This window comes from Coturnix japonica, chromosome 2 (assembly GCF_054131305.1).
Source record: "Coturnix japonica strain WE chromosome 2, WE-NBRP24, whole genome shotgun sequence".
In the NCBI taxonomy this organism is placed as follows: domain Eukaryota; kingdom Metazoa; phylum Chordata; class Aves; order Galliformes; family Phasianidae; genus Coturnix; species Coturnix japonica.
This window is the reverse complement of record NC_140664.1, coordinates 29,632,137-29,644,708: the sequence shown is the minus strand read 5'-3', so window position 1 is coordinate 29,644,708 and position 12,572 is coordinate 29,632,137. Positions and strand designations below refer to the sequence as shown.

General features: G+C 39.6%; 1 protein-coding gene across 1 annotated transcript in view; it reads right to left on the bottom strand.

Annotated features, from left to right (window-relative positions):
* NCOA2 (nuclear receptor coactivator 2) overlaps positions 1 to 12,572 on the bottom strand; it is a gene marked incomplete at its 5' end in the record, with an annotated part of 73,997 nt that overhangs the window by 31,312 nt on the left and 30,113 nt on the right. The window contains 5 exon segments of the mRNA NM_001323218.1: positions 4,587 to 5,856; positions 7,680 to 7,827; positions 11,133 to 11,273; positions 11,374 to 11,475; positions 12,321 to 12,506. Coding sequence (NP_001310147.1) covers positions 4,587 to 5,856; positions 7,680 to 7,827; positions 11,133 to 11,273; positions 11,374 to 11,475; positions 12,321 to 12,506 — 1,847 coding nt within the window.

Sequence of the window (12,572 nt, the reverse complement as noted above, 5' to 3'; positions counted from 1 at the left end):
TTAATGGTCTAGATTGAACTTTATGTAAATAGAAGGCACACCCTAAACTCCCCGTAAAGCAATTATTTGTCATGAATTAAAAACAGAAAAAAAAAATCTCCTGATAAAGTGCAAATCATCACAAGAAAGCTCTTGTGCATATATTTTTAATACCTCTAAACAACACAAATCCATCTCCATGGAACTGAGACACTTGGTCCTAGAATATGGTAGTTTGTGCTTAGAAATTCTTTTCCCATTTGAAAAAGCACCCGTTCTCAAAGTACTCACCACTATCACACAAAGCAAGTCCAAGTAGCAATGGAATTCTTTCAGCACAACTAAAACAGTAATGCCTAAACATGCAGTTTGGTTTAGAAATACTGCCATGTTAAAGCCTAGTTTTCACTGAGGGAATCTTTCCACAGATTAAGACTGGATAATGCCCTGAACTCCACACTCTCTGGAGAGCTCTTTTTTACCATGGGCAATGTCCACAGCTCACCAGCACCGAGTCCACATTCCAAACTCTCTTACAATCATATATGACAAAGGTATCTGGGATTTTTTGCTTACCACAGGATAGCTTTAGGTGTGGACATAACATGACGATTATAGAAGGAAGGTGTAGTTACAGCTTAGCTCACTACCTACCTCCTTGGCACAGGCAAACACTTGATAGTGAAAAGCAAAAAGAAAACAACAAATCTCTGCTTCAATCTAGCCACTAATAAAAGGAATAAAAAGAGGAAAATGTAAGCCAGAATTGGAATCAATATTGTATCTTCCTCTCTGCTGACTTCCATAAACATACCGCTGGCTAGACATTCTTTTTTATTATAAGGATCATCTACTACAAACTTCTGGAAATAGACTTCTGGAACTCTAACTAAAAGCTATTCAGAAATTCCCAGTCCAAGGTTCTGATAGAATTTTGATAAGAAACCAACATCTATCATTAATCTAATAGATTCCGGACTATAAGGAAACTTCTTTTTTTTTTGGAAGATCAGGGATGTGTGTGGAGAAGATAGTTTAGTGTCAGACCATTACATGTTTATGTATTACATACATAAAGCAAGGAGATAGCAGACAAGACGTGAGAGGGATATCAGAGAGGTATGTGAATTCTGAGAGACAAAGGTAATACATGCTTATGAAGACTTCTGGAACAGCACTGGTGGGGACAGTAGCATTACAAAGTACCTGTCAGACAAACAGACTGTATACTGTCTGCTGGCTAAACAAAAGGCAAATACTTCTAGAGATAACAATTTCACTCTATACTATGCCAAGTGTTTTCTCAGAGGATAAGCCACGTCACGTTCCTACATCTTGGCATCTTTATCTGTAATATGAACATCATAATCCACACCCAGTTGTATGAGAGTTTTGCAGCACAAAATAGCAAAACAAAATGTTTCTATTGCAGTGCAATACATTATTCAGCGCATTATGTTTCTGTGATGCTTCCCTACATTCTCATTTGCCTCCAAGCTGTCTTTGTCAGAGCTGATGAAGAACAGCAGCGTCATATAAAGCAGGTTTCTCAAGTGCCTCCTAAGTCAGTGATGGAGCAGATGAAAGAGATCCAGTTATTGCCTCCACTAAAGGGCAAGGAGAGCTCGGGCATTACATTGTGTTTTGTTTCACTTTGTTTGGAGGGAAGTAGCTAGAAAAAGTTGATTCTTCATCATGGGCTGCTCCAGAGCAGCAGCAGTGCATGCTCTGTTTTCCTGAGAGAAAGCAGAAGCAGAGGAGCACAGGGCAGGAGAATGAGGGGTGAAGTCCCACCACAGCAGCCCTATGGGAGTGCTCTGGGCTGCCTCACTGCAGAGGGACAACCTATGGAACAAATCTGTAGCTGCAAGACTTATAATCCCACTGCTTTCCCTGTGCACAAGTGCTTGCATACTCAACAGCAGCAGTCCTGCAGGTCTCTCTCTCATCCTCTCTCCCACAGCGGCCTGAACTAGAACAGCAATCAGCCTAACAAAGCTCGATAACCCTCATCACACCAAGGAAGGGAAAAAGGTGCAGAGGTCCTGGAAATACACTCTGCCATTTGAGAAAGGTTTCCTGTCAGTTGCTGGTCTCCACAGAAGTGTATGTTTAAACACGCTACCTAGAAGACTGCTATTTTTAGGTTGCTGGCGCACTTCAAAGCATTTCCTGCTCAGAAAGTCACACCAAAAGCAAAAGGAGAAAATGTAATGGCTCTTCTGCCCCCGTGCACCCCTTGCAGAGGCCATCCCAGTGCTGCTCCATGATAGTTTCCAGAAAAAACTGCACACTCAAGTGACTAATTGCTTAAAAATACAACATTCCTTGGGGATGAGAAGTTTTAAATAAACCTGCAAAATAGGTAACACAAGCACACGGCTAATTTTTATGTACGGGAGGAAGAAGGGGGGGTTGGGGTAGGGGCAGGGAAAAGGACGCAGGAGAATGGAAGAATTTAGCACAAGAATCTGTGTTCCAGTCTTGTACTAAATAGTTCCAGCTTTGATCTAAATTTAGGCAATGAGCACTTCCTGTGGGAGACCGTCTTCCAAAGCTGAAGAGTTTTTGATGCTAAATATTTTCAGTGATTTTATAATTGGAGTAAAGTGGTTATTTGTATAAAGGCCTGGCCTCCAGCTAGATAAATGCTTACATTATTTTATATTCCCCACCATTTCCTCTCCTATCCATGCTGGTTTTCTCTTGTTTATTCAGCTCCAGGTTGCACTGCATTTTAAGTAGGGTTTAAAACTATTTAAAACCAGGATGAACAACAAAAGCCCCTCTGTCATGACCCAGTAGCTGCACATGGCTGCTGTGGGTTTGGCTTCTCCTTGCCTCAGCACCAAGTAGGCCCCAGCACTTCAGCCCTCATCACAGCTCCTGCAGGGCCCAGCTCCTGGCCCTTCCTGTACCTCTATCTCCTCTACTCCTGGGGGTGAACCTCCACCTTCAAACTTTAAAGACAAGGCAATACATCTACAGTCTGCACTCCAGCCCAAACAAACCCACCCCGAAACTCAGAAACACAAAGCCTAAAAACAAAAAATGAACAGACTACTCATGTTATTGAGTTCGCCATGTTGGGAGCTCAATTTTCAAATGCTTGTGGTGGGCAATACTTGAAGAAACTGAGGCCTCTTTCTTTCAGGTTAGTCTTTCAGTTGCATGTTTGCATTTAGGGTGAGACTCAACCTGCCTGTCTTTAATCACAAAGACAAGGCAGCTGAATTTAAACTAGCTGTCCAGGCTACCATTAGTCAGCAGAAACACTGCTAGATAGCAGCTTACTTTCACTATTTCACATCACGAAAGCTTCATACTATCCTCCCCACTGCTCTCTTCTATGTAATTTTTCTATTTTTTTCCCCATAAACCCTAACAGAAGCTTATAGCACTAGCTTAAACTAGATTGCTATCTTCCCTTCAGATAGCAACCTGCCCTTTGTGAGTGGGTTCACAGCTAAGCTATTTTTCGTCTTCTTCAGAGAGATGGTGAAAGAGAAAACTTTAATTCTTTACAACTTTTCATTTTGGGGGAGCAAATCGTCTGAAGGTTGTGATTTTGATCTACTCAGTTCCTTACACAGATGTAAGTTTTCTGGTGACCATTAAATCCTAAATTCTTGTACAATATCAAACACTGAGGATTGAAGGATCTATGCTTTCAATCCAGTATTATCTGAGATAATACTATTGACTTCAATGTGTAGGATCTGAGCTAAGAAATACAGTTATTTAGATATCTTTGCAATAGCTTACTCTAGCCAGTTTAGTGGTGAATTTCTCAATTATCCAAGTTTTTCTAGCTTAGCAAAGTATAAATTTTCAAAGAGAATCTGAGCCCTCCCTCTGCAGGCAGTAACAAAATATTAGCTGTATTCAGAACGACTGATATCCAGGCCTGAGGATTAATCCCCATAGAAATTAGTGTAATTTGACTCAGTTTCCCTCTAAAGCACATGATGGATATTAAAACCACAACTGACGTAATGGCAAACAGCTATCAAATCCAACTGAAACAGAAGAATTAAAGCAACCTTAGGAAATGCTTGGATTTAGGAAGAGAATTTCTTCACAAAGGCTACAAATTGACATTTTTTAGCATAGGCCCTAACTAGAGTAGTACAGCAACAAAAAATCTTGCACAGAACCCTGAAAAATTTGGGATGCAAAATGAAATGCACTGAGCAGCTAACCACCTACAGGACTTGGGATTGTAAATAAAACTTTAAGTATAAAACACACAGCATCACTGCCAAAAAATAACTGGCATTGAACCAAAGGAAGCCTATTTGCCTTGATTTTAGCTTGCAGACCAAGCATAGCACAAGCACCTGTGATACCAAGGTGGCATCACTCTTTTTAAACAGCTCCTGTCCTTGTGTATAAACCTGCCTTGAACAGAAGTGCAGCTTGTTATGCTGGGCTAGATCACAGGCCCATCTAGCCATGCAACAGCCTGTGGGAAAAGCTGTCACTTAGTAAGCATCACCCAACAACTGTCAGCATCTTCCGGCAGAGGAAGTTAGGAAAAAAAAATTAAGAGGAGGCAACACAGATTTGGAACACCTGATTTACACATAATGCAAAGATTTCCTTACCTGTTCATTAGGCTCAAAGCTTATCTCTTCTTTTTCCGTCCTCATAGGTATTAACTTTGTGCTACCGGAAGGGTCTGTCTTACTGTCCAACCGCTCCAGTTTTGGGGGTATGTCTGGTAAACCAATATCTTTAGTATCATCTTTATCTAGCAAGTAGCGAAGTAGTGCATTATTATTCTTCTTAGGACTCGCTGGCTCCTGTTTAACAGTCACCTCTGAACCAGGAGCTGTGCTACTGGACTCCTGGTTCAGTTCTTTTCCTGTGGCCTCTGCTGTGAGCTTGGCCAAATCTACAGGAGAACTACTGTCCTGTAATAGTCTGTGCAAAATTTTATGCTTCTCCTTGAGTGAGGTTCCATGTGCTGAACCAGACCCAGGCAACCCTCCCGTGGAGTCCTTGCTGATATCTCCCATAGTACTGGACAAAGGCGAAGGCTCCATCTGATCTGATTTGGTGGTCAGCAACTGTAAGAGCTTTGTCTGGCTTTTTCCATCATGCAGCTTATTCTGTCCATCAGGTCTCTCGCCACTCACTACCGGTGGCACGCTGCTCTCACTGTTATCTTTCTGTTCTCCTGAATGGCAGCTGCTCTCTGTTTGTCCAGTTGTACCTTCTGATTGCTCCCCATAGAGTCCAAAGCAGTCTTTAGAGTCCAGGCTTCCCATCTTGCTTAACTGGGGAGGGTTCATATTCACAGGGGAATTTTGTAAATTTCCCACTTTTAGGTCAGGTGAAGCCAACGACGATCCTAGAGAAACTCCATGGCCTTCACTGAGGGCCTGAAGGGCATTCAGGGAACTGTTGGTGTAGTTATGGCTATTTCCTGTGCTGCTGCAAACTCCCACGGGTGAATGCAAGCTTCCTGCAGGGGAGAACTGACTAGGTGGGATTCGAGGACTGCCTGCCACTCCAGGGCTCACACGATGCCTTGGGGAAAGCATAGAGTTTGGCTGCCCTGGATTCATGCCGGGGCTGCTTTGAGAGGGGCTATTCATTTTTAGTGCATAGTTACTACCCTGAGGAGTGGATGCTTGGATGCTTGATACATGGTTCATTCCCCCTGAACCACCAAATCTGCCTGCTGGCATGCCCATTTGTTCCTTTGGGCCATTTATGGCAAAATTCATATTGCTACTGATGGTCATATCCTGACCTGGGTTCCCACTGCACATGGCCTGATGGGCAGGGCTGCTGGAGCTGATTGGGTTCAATATCTTTCCCATTCCTTGTCCAGTCAAATCCTGATTCATTCCACAGACATTCTGCTCTCTATGTGGCGAGGGGAAGAAAAAACAACCCATTAGATAAAATAACAGTGGCCAGCTTGCAATTATGTTCCAGAAAAAGAAACAAACCCCAAACCTCCCTTTAAAATAAAGCAGCAAACCTACAGCTAAAAACAAATTGACATTTTATCAAACGTGATGAGCAGCTACCAACACGGCTGCACATCGACAGTACGGTTTTTCTGCTGCTTGTTAACAAATCAGCGGAATAGAGGAAAAACAAAATTAGACCTCATTTAAATGACAGTCATTAGATACGCAGATAGGTTATAATTTCAAACTCACTCCCTTTAATGTATATCTTTCCTCTACAATTCAGCAAGAGCTAACTTCCATAACAGAGGAATCTCATCTCAAACAAATACATACTTTGCAAGACAGCTGTAGACAGCTGTTTGATGGAGCTTTGGAAATCTATGAGCTAGCCCCAGCAAAGGCTGGAGCAGGCTATTTGCCCACCAAGTTCATAGCAGAAAAAAAGAAGTTTAAAAAGTCACATTTCTATACTGCCAGAGTATTTCGAGACTGCTCCAAAAAAGCATGTGAGCCAAAACAACTACTGGACGCCACTACAGAATGGGAATAGGCTGTTAGCAATCCAATCCTGCACGGACATTCAGAAAAAGAGAGGAAGGGGAAGTAAAAATCACGTATACAAGCTGAAATTTGTATTTTAAGGATTAAGGGTGTAAGATGGAGGAAACAGAAAAGAGACACATATCCAAAAGAAATACCCTCATGAGTGCATTTAGAGTTTGCTTCTCTCCTCAGTAGATAATTATTAGCTTACAGGAAGATGCAAAATTCTTTTTACTTCCGCGCTAAAGCTGAAAACAGAAAAGTAAGACCTGTTCCCAAATGCTAGAAGCTACAGAAGAGCTACAGGTAAGTAGATGAGGAAGAAAAAAAAAAACCATTCTGATAAAACATGAATTAACTCTGGACTTCCAAAACCAAATGTTAATGGGATATTCCTAGTATATATTTTTAGCTGCATTAAGAACATTCCTAAGAAGAGGTAAAACTTCCCATTTTGTTAAAGCATGAGAAGTGCTAAACAGATTTCAGACAGCTTTTGGTCCGATTAGTTTCAAAATCTACCGCCTCCATAAAATGATTTCAGTTTTAATCCTTATTTATTTTCTTTTTCTCAAAAAAGAAGTGATGCTGTGGTTACACAAAAACAGCACAGCAATTAAAATCAGCAATTGCGATTTGAAACAAATTCTGACCATTCAAAAAATGACCATTCAGATTTTATGCTGAATTTCTGAGGTCCGTGATAATCTATTTATTTGACTGACAGTAGTGGCATTTCTCAGAACTGGGAAGTAAAACCCCCTACTCTGTGCACCAAAGAAAGGGAAAGACAACAAATGAGGAGAGACAGGGAGTTAAACTATGCACTTTGTCTAGAATACAGTTCTAAAAATCATAATTTAACCCTCCAACGTTTTAGAACTTTACATCTGGAAAGTTTCCCTATTAAACAAAATACAGGAAATTAAAATACTGAAATAAGAAGAAATTAAATACATTTTTTTCTGTTTAATGGAAGATCTTTATGTGAAAATCCAGCATGTGGCTTGTAATACTGAATATTTTCCTTGTAATACTTGTAATCTTTTCCTGCTGTAATATTGGAAGAGTCTTCTCCTACTGCAAGTTAATTTCAAAAAACCTATTTTGCATTCATGCTATCAGTTATAGGCATAGGTGAACACCCATCAGCCTATTTGCACTGTCAACTTTGTATTTTCCCTCTCCCCCTGCAAAGTGTGGGTGGGACAAACAAGGGAGAGTTACCTGTGAAGCATATGCAAGGAGATGACGAGCTGAGGTTCACTAGTAGTCTGAGAACGGATGAGTTTGCTCTTGGTTTGGGCAGAAACTATAGTGCCATCCGACAAGGAAAACCGATAAACAGGACTAAATGCTAGTCCCTGCCTCAGCACTGCAAGCAAGCAAAACAACAGAGGCAATTAATGAGAAATGATGAGACAGATAGCTTAGTCACTCATGTTCTAAATCCATCAACGCTGATACCACAGACATCATGTCGTCTTTCAGAAAAAAACAAAAAACAGAGGAATAATTTAGAAAAGAAATACAAGTGATAATGCATATAAAATAAAGAAGCCCACGTACTGTAGAGGGATCAAAGGAAAACTTATGAAGAGTGACAGCAGTAATAGGGCAGATATTATGAAATACAAATTATTTCAGGAGTGGGTCAAGAAGTCCTTGATGTCCATATTGCTTTCCATCAAACGTGTTTCCAACTCCCTTTGTTGCTCATACATTTTTTCATCTGTATCGCCTACATCAAGATGATTAATGCAAGTGCCTTTAGTTTCCAGATCATCTTTTTCCATTAGTGTCTACCTTCTCCTCCTTATTGCCTGCTTGAATTATCTTACAGCAGTTACTCTCAATAATTCTTTAATTTAAAAACTACATAAATCTCTTACATAGGAACAATTAGAAATAAGAACAGCTGGAATCATAAATTACTACTTTTTAAAGGAATAATACAAAAAAAGTGAGTGACAAAGTTACAAACACTGTTACCTAAACTGGAATCGAGTCTGTTATCCTCCTCCACTGTTAGACTGGACCGCATTTCAGTATTCTGCAGCCCTTAAGGTTTCAGTGTAAATCTGAACTTCACCAAATTAAATTCTTTAACTCCTGTAACCCTCTGTGACATTTCTTTAATTAAAATGGGAAATCATGTTAGGAAAAAGCAAATTTTAATGGATTCTACTGTTAGCACTTTGCCATCAGTGAAACAAGCCTCATCATTTCCAAAGTTCAAAGGCTCCGTTACATTAGGATCGCAGGTATGGCAGGATGGAAATACTAATTCTAAGTCAGAATGCTCATATAGTTGATCAGGGAAAAAGGGGGAGTAAAGCACTACAAAAACTTTAATTTCCTATTTTTTTCATACAGACACATTTTCTGTCTTTTTTTTTTTTTTTTTTTTAAATTATAATTATTATCTGATCTTCATTTCATTCCTTTTTTGTTATTGCTGTTGTTGTTGTTGATGCTTTGTTATTCTTCCTATAACAATGAAATGACAGTTTTCCAAGCATGGCTTTATTAAATACCCTTCGCTACAGAGCTACCAGGTTTTCAGACTTGCAGGATGCATTGTGATTGCTTTTCTTCCCTGTCCTTCCACTGTTATATATTGTTCTGCAAGGTTTCAAAGTATTATTTAGGCAGTGAGAAAACAGGAAGCACAATTTAAACAACCAGAGGGGGTTTTCAGAGTAAAAATGTAAAGAAAAACAAAAACCTACAACTGTGAAACAATACAGAGCAAAATTTCACTGTTAGGTATGTCATTGTTTCAGTTTAACCTTTGGGCACCAGAAGGTCCGAAGCTCTTAACTTTAGCATATACCACATCAGGAAATTCCAATACTCAATGCCAACAGGATACAAGTGAAATCTCTACTTAAATCATTTTCCAAGCTAATTCTTTAAGCAAACAAGAATGTTTCCGTATTCCTCTTGAGGAAATGCTATTTTTCTGACTGTGGCCAATAAAAACTTGCCATATATTTTGCCCTTTTTACTGAGAGTTAATTCAAAAGGTTTGTGTTTTCCTCTTGTTTATTGAGCTAATGTTGATTTTTTTTTCCCACTGTAACACTGAATTACATGTAGAAGACTGCTACGTTATTTGCCTCTATTCCCAAACCATAATAAAAAATTAAGAGTCAAAAAAAAAACAACCCCAACAAACCAACAAAAAAAGCAAGGAGTTCCTCTGTCAAATGGAAAGATGCTCTGGCCCAAAATATGCCTTTTCTATACCACAGGACAGGGGAAGTAAACATTTTAGCCATTATTCATCTCTACTGCTAGATCTTTTGCAGCAAAACAATTCTAGAGTTTTTTCACCTCCTCTTACCACTTACTCTCTTCACTTCCATAAGAAGAATCCCCTCATTTCAACAGACTACAGTTTATATGACTGTCCTAAGCCTCTCCCGCAAAATGATGCAGTTTAAACTCCCAAATGTATGTTTTTTATCAGTTTGCACAGAACTGAGAGAGGAGGCACTCAAACCTCAACACTGAGTTTAAGAGGTGTTAATCCAGTCTGGAATCCTTTGAAGAGGACTGCAGTAAGACATGGCTGGATGCCACAACAGAAACACCTAAATCACATCTTTACAGATGGATCCATACCTGAAACTACTCTCTAAATCCTTACTTACTACAGCTTCAATTGCACACTACCTCATTCAGCTCTGCCTGAATTCACAGTGTAAATTTGTGTATATACACTCCAAAAGCTGTAATATAAAATACCACTCTATTTTTGAGACAACAAATTTTGAACGTGAAGATTTCATGAAAGCACAACTTATTAAAGAATACTTAACTAAAACTGCATGATTAAAGGAATAAACGTGCTTGTGTATGTATTCAGTGGAATAATTTGAGATTCCAATTACATTTCGGTTTCCAACACAGCATACCCGTTGTTTAATGACCATGGCAATCATTTGTTACAGGCCACCTGAAAATCCTGTTCTACAAGCATGAGCCAAAGACTGATGCCCCTTTCACTGGAAATGTTCCAGTTATTTTCCACTGTTTTTGAGAGTATTTTCCCGTGGTTTACAAAGGGATTTTTTGTTTAGAGATGTGATGTTAGAATTAGCAGTGACAGAAATTTATGAAATAAATAATATAATAATTCCCACCCAGTGACTACAGCAGAAACCTCATGGGGAGCCTGTCACAATATATTACTCTCCTACAGTTTACTTCCATAATCTTGACTGAGTAGAAGTGCTTGTGGTGAATCCTATAATGCTTATCAGCTAGATACAATACAACAATGTAGGGCTCCCGACAGTATGAGTGCTGCATCTTTGATAATCCACAGTGAGCATTTCTCACAGGAAATGTGACAGTCCATTTATTTATTTATTTATTTTATTCATTTTTGCAGTGAAATGGAATGCAGGTCAATGAACTCGTCGTGTAAGCTGAGATTCTGAAGCACACCGTGTAGTGAATGGGAAGACAACATGTAAAGGGCTTGCGTTCTACAATAACTGTAGCAGTTTCATGATACAAAGCCACCTCCAAGGTGGCACAGTTAAAATAAGAAAAAGTGACTGCCAGAAGCTTGACTGTTCCATGCAGACATAACAAAGAGAACACAATTAATAGATATAAGTGGCAAACAGCTTAAACTTGGAAAGTGCTAAAAATATGAAAACTAACCTTCCTGGTGGTGCCTTTTGGCAAAAGATATTTCTCCCTCATGCTGCGAATGGAACCTCTGAATACATCTTCTCACCAAATCTTCCCAGCCAGGTTTCATAGCTGCTCGCATGCTACTAGTATCCAGTGAAGTTATTTTGCCTGAGATTAGATAAAACATTTATAACAGCAATTTCTCCTTTAAAGAAACAAACCAACCAACCAACCCAAGATATATAAAAGAACTTCTCTTTCACAGTACCCTGTAGATCCTGGCGGGTAGTAAAGCTCTCTGACGAAGGAAGAAGTGGCCTTTCCTTCATTGGAGCTCTTCTTGCAACACAAATCAAGCAAGACTGCAAATCTTAAAGAAAAAAAAAAAAAAAAAGTTACTATAGCTATTTGTATAAATAAGGAAGGTTTCATTTCCAGAACGAATTCAGAAGTACTTTCAACATGCTGTTTGATTATTTTTCAACGAAGAGCAGTACTGCACAGCAATGCAAAGATACTCAGTGGCTTTACGTCTTCATTATCTCCAAGGATATTAAACACCACAGGAGTGTGTGCTCATTTTCTTTTAAAGTAAGAAAAGATTATTCAAGGGCTGCACCATGGCCCACAGTTATTGGCACATGCTTATGCTACCTCTAGTAGCTCAGCCGCTTGGAGGATAAGCATACACAGAGAACACATTTCTTCAACACTTTTCTTAAATATTCTCCAAATGCTTGCTGTCCATGAGGTAACAGCTTCAAGATAAACCATTTTTACTTATCTGAATGCTTAAAATACAGTGTAAGGGAATGTACCTGCTGAAGTAATAAGGAAAGTAAGGTAACGGAAATGATGAACCACACCAGACTCTGCATTCTGAGAACTCAAAAAATTGCCAATTTAAACTTCCTCCCAGTCAGAGACATTCTTCTTACAACTACAGAGGTATAAAACCAGGATACCTTACTCATGTAAACAGAGCTCCTCGCAACTTAAGCTGAACAAATTGGGTACACGTTACGGTATACACTCATAATCCAAGACAAAAGTAAACTTACATAGTTAAGTGAAAAAGGGAAAATGTACAACTTTTCTATTTCTCATGATTCAGAGGAGGCTGGTTTACTGACTGCACCAAAACTGCTATCCCATAACTATCTCAGGTAGCATGGAAAGAGAAAGCACTAAGATAAAATGGAAAGCGGTAAGTACCTTCACCATCCTCCTTGAAGGAATTTGGTTGAGAAACAGCAAAGCACTGCATAGTTTCATATTTCTGATGTGCTTCCTGATTATCATGGCCTTCTTCAGAATCAGCAAGCGGTTTTACAAGCATCCGACAGTTGAAGGTATGGCTATTACGCCTAGGAGTGTCACCAGACCAAGATCCCCCATTCACTGAGCAAAGCAAAGATCATATAGTGAGATAAACTTGGCAGCAGTCCTTTCTGCAGCTTATCCACA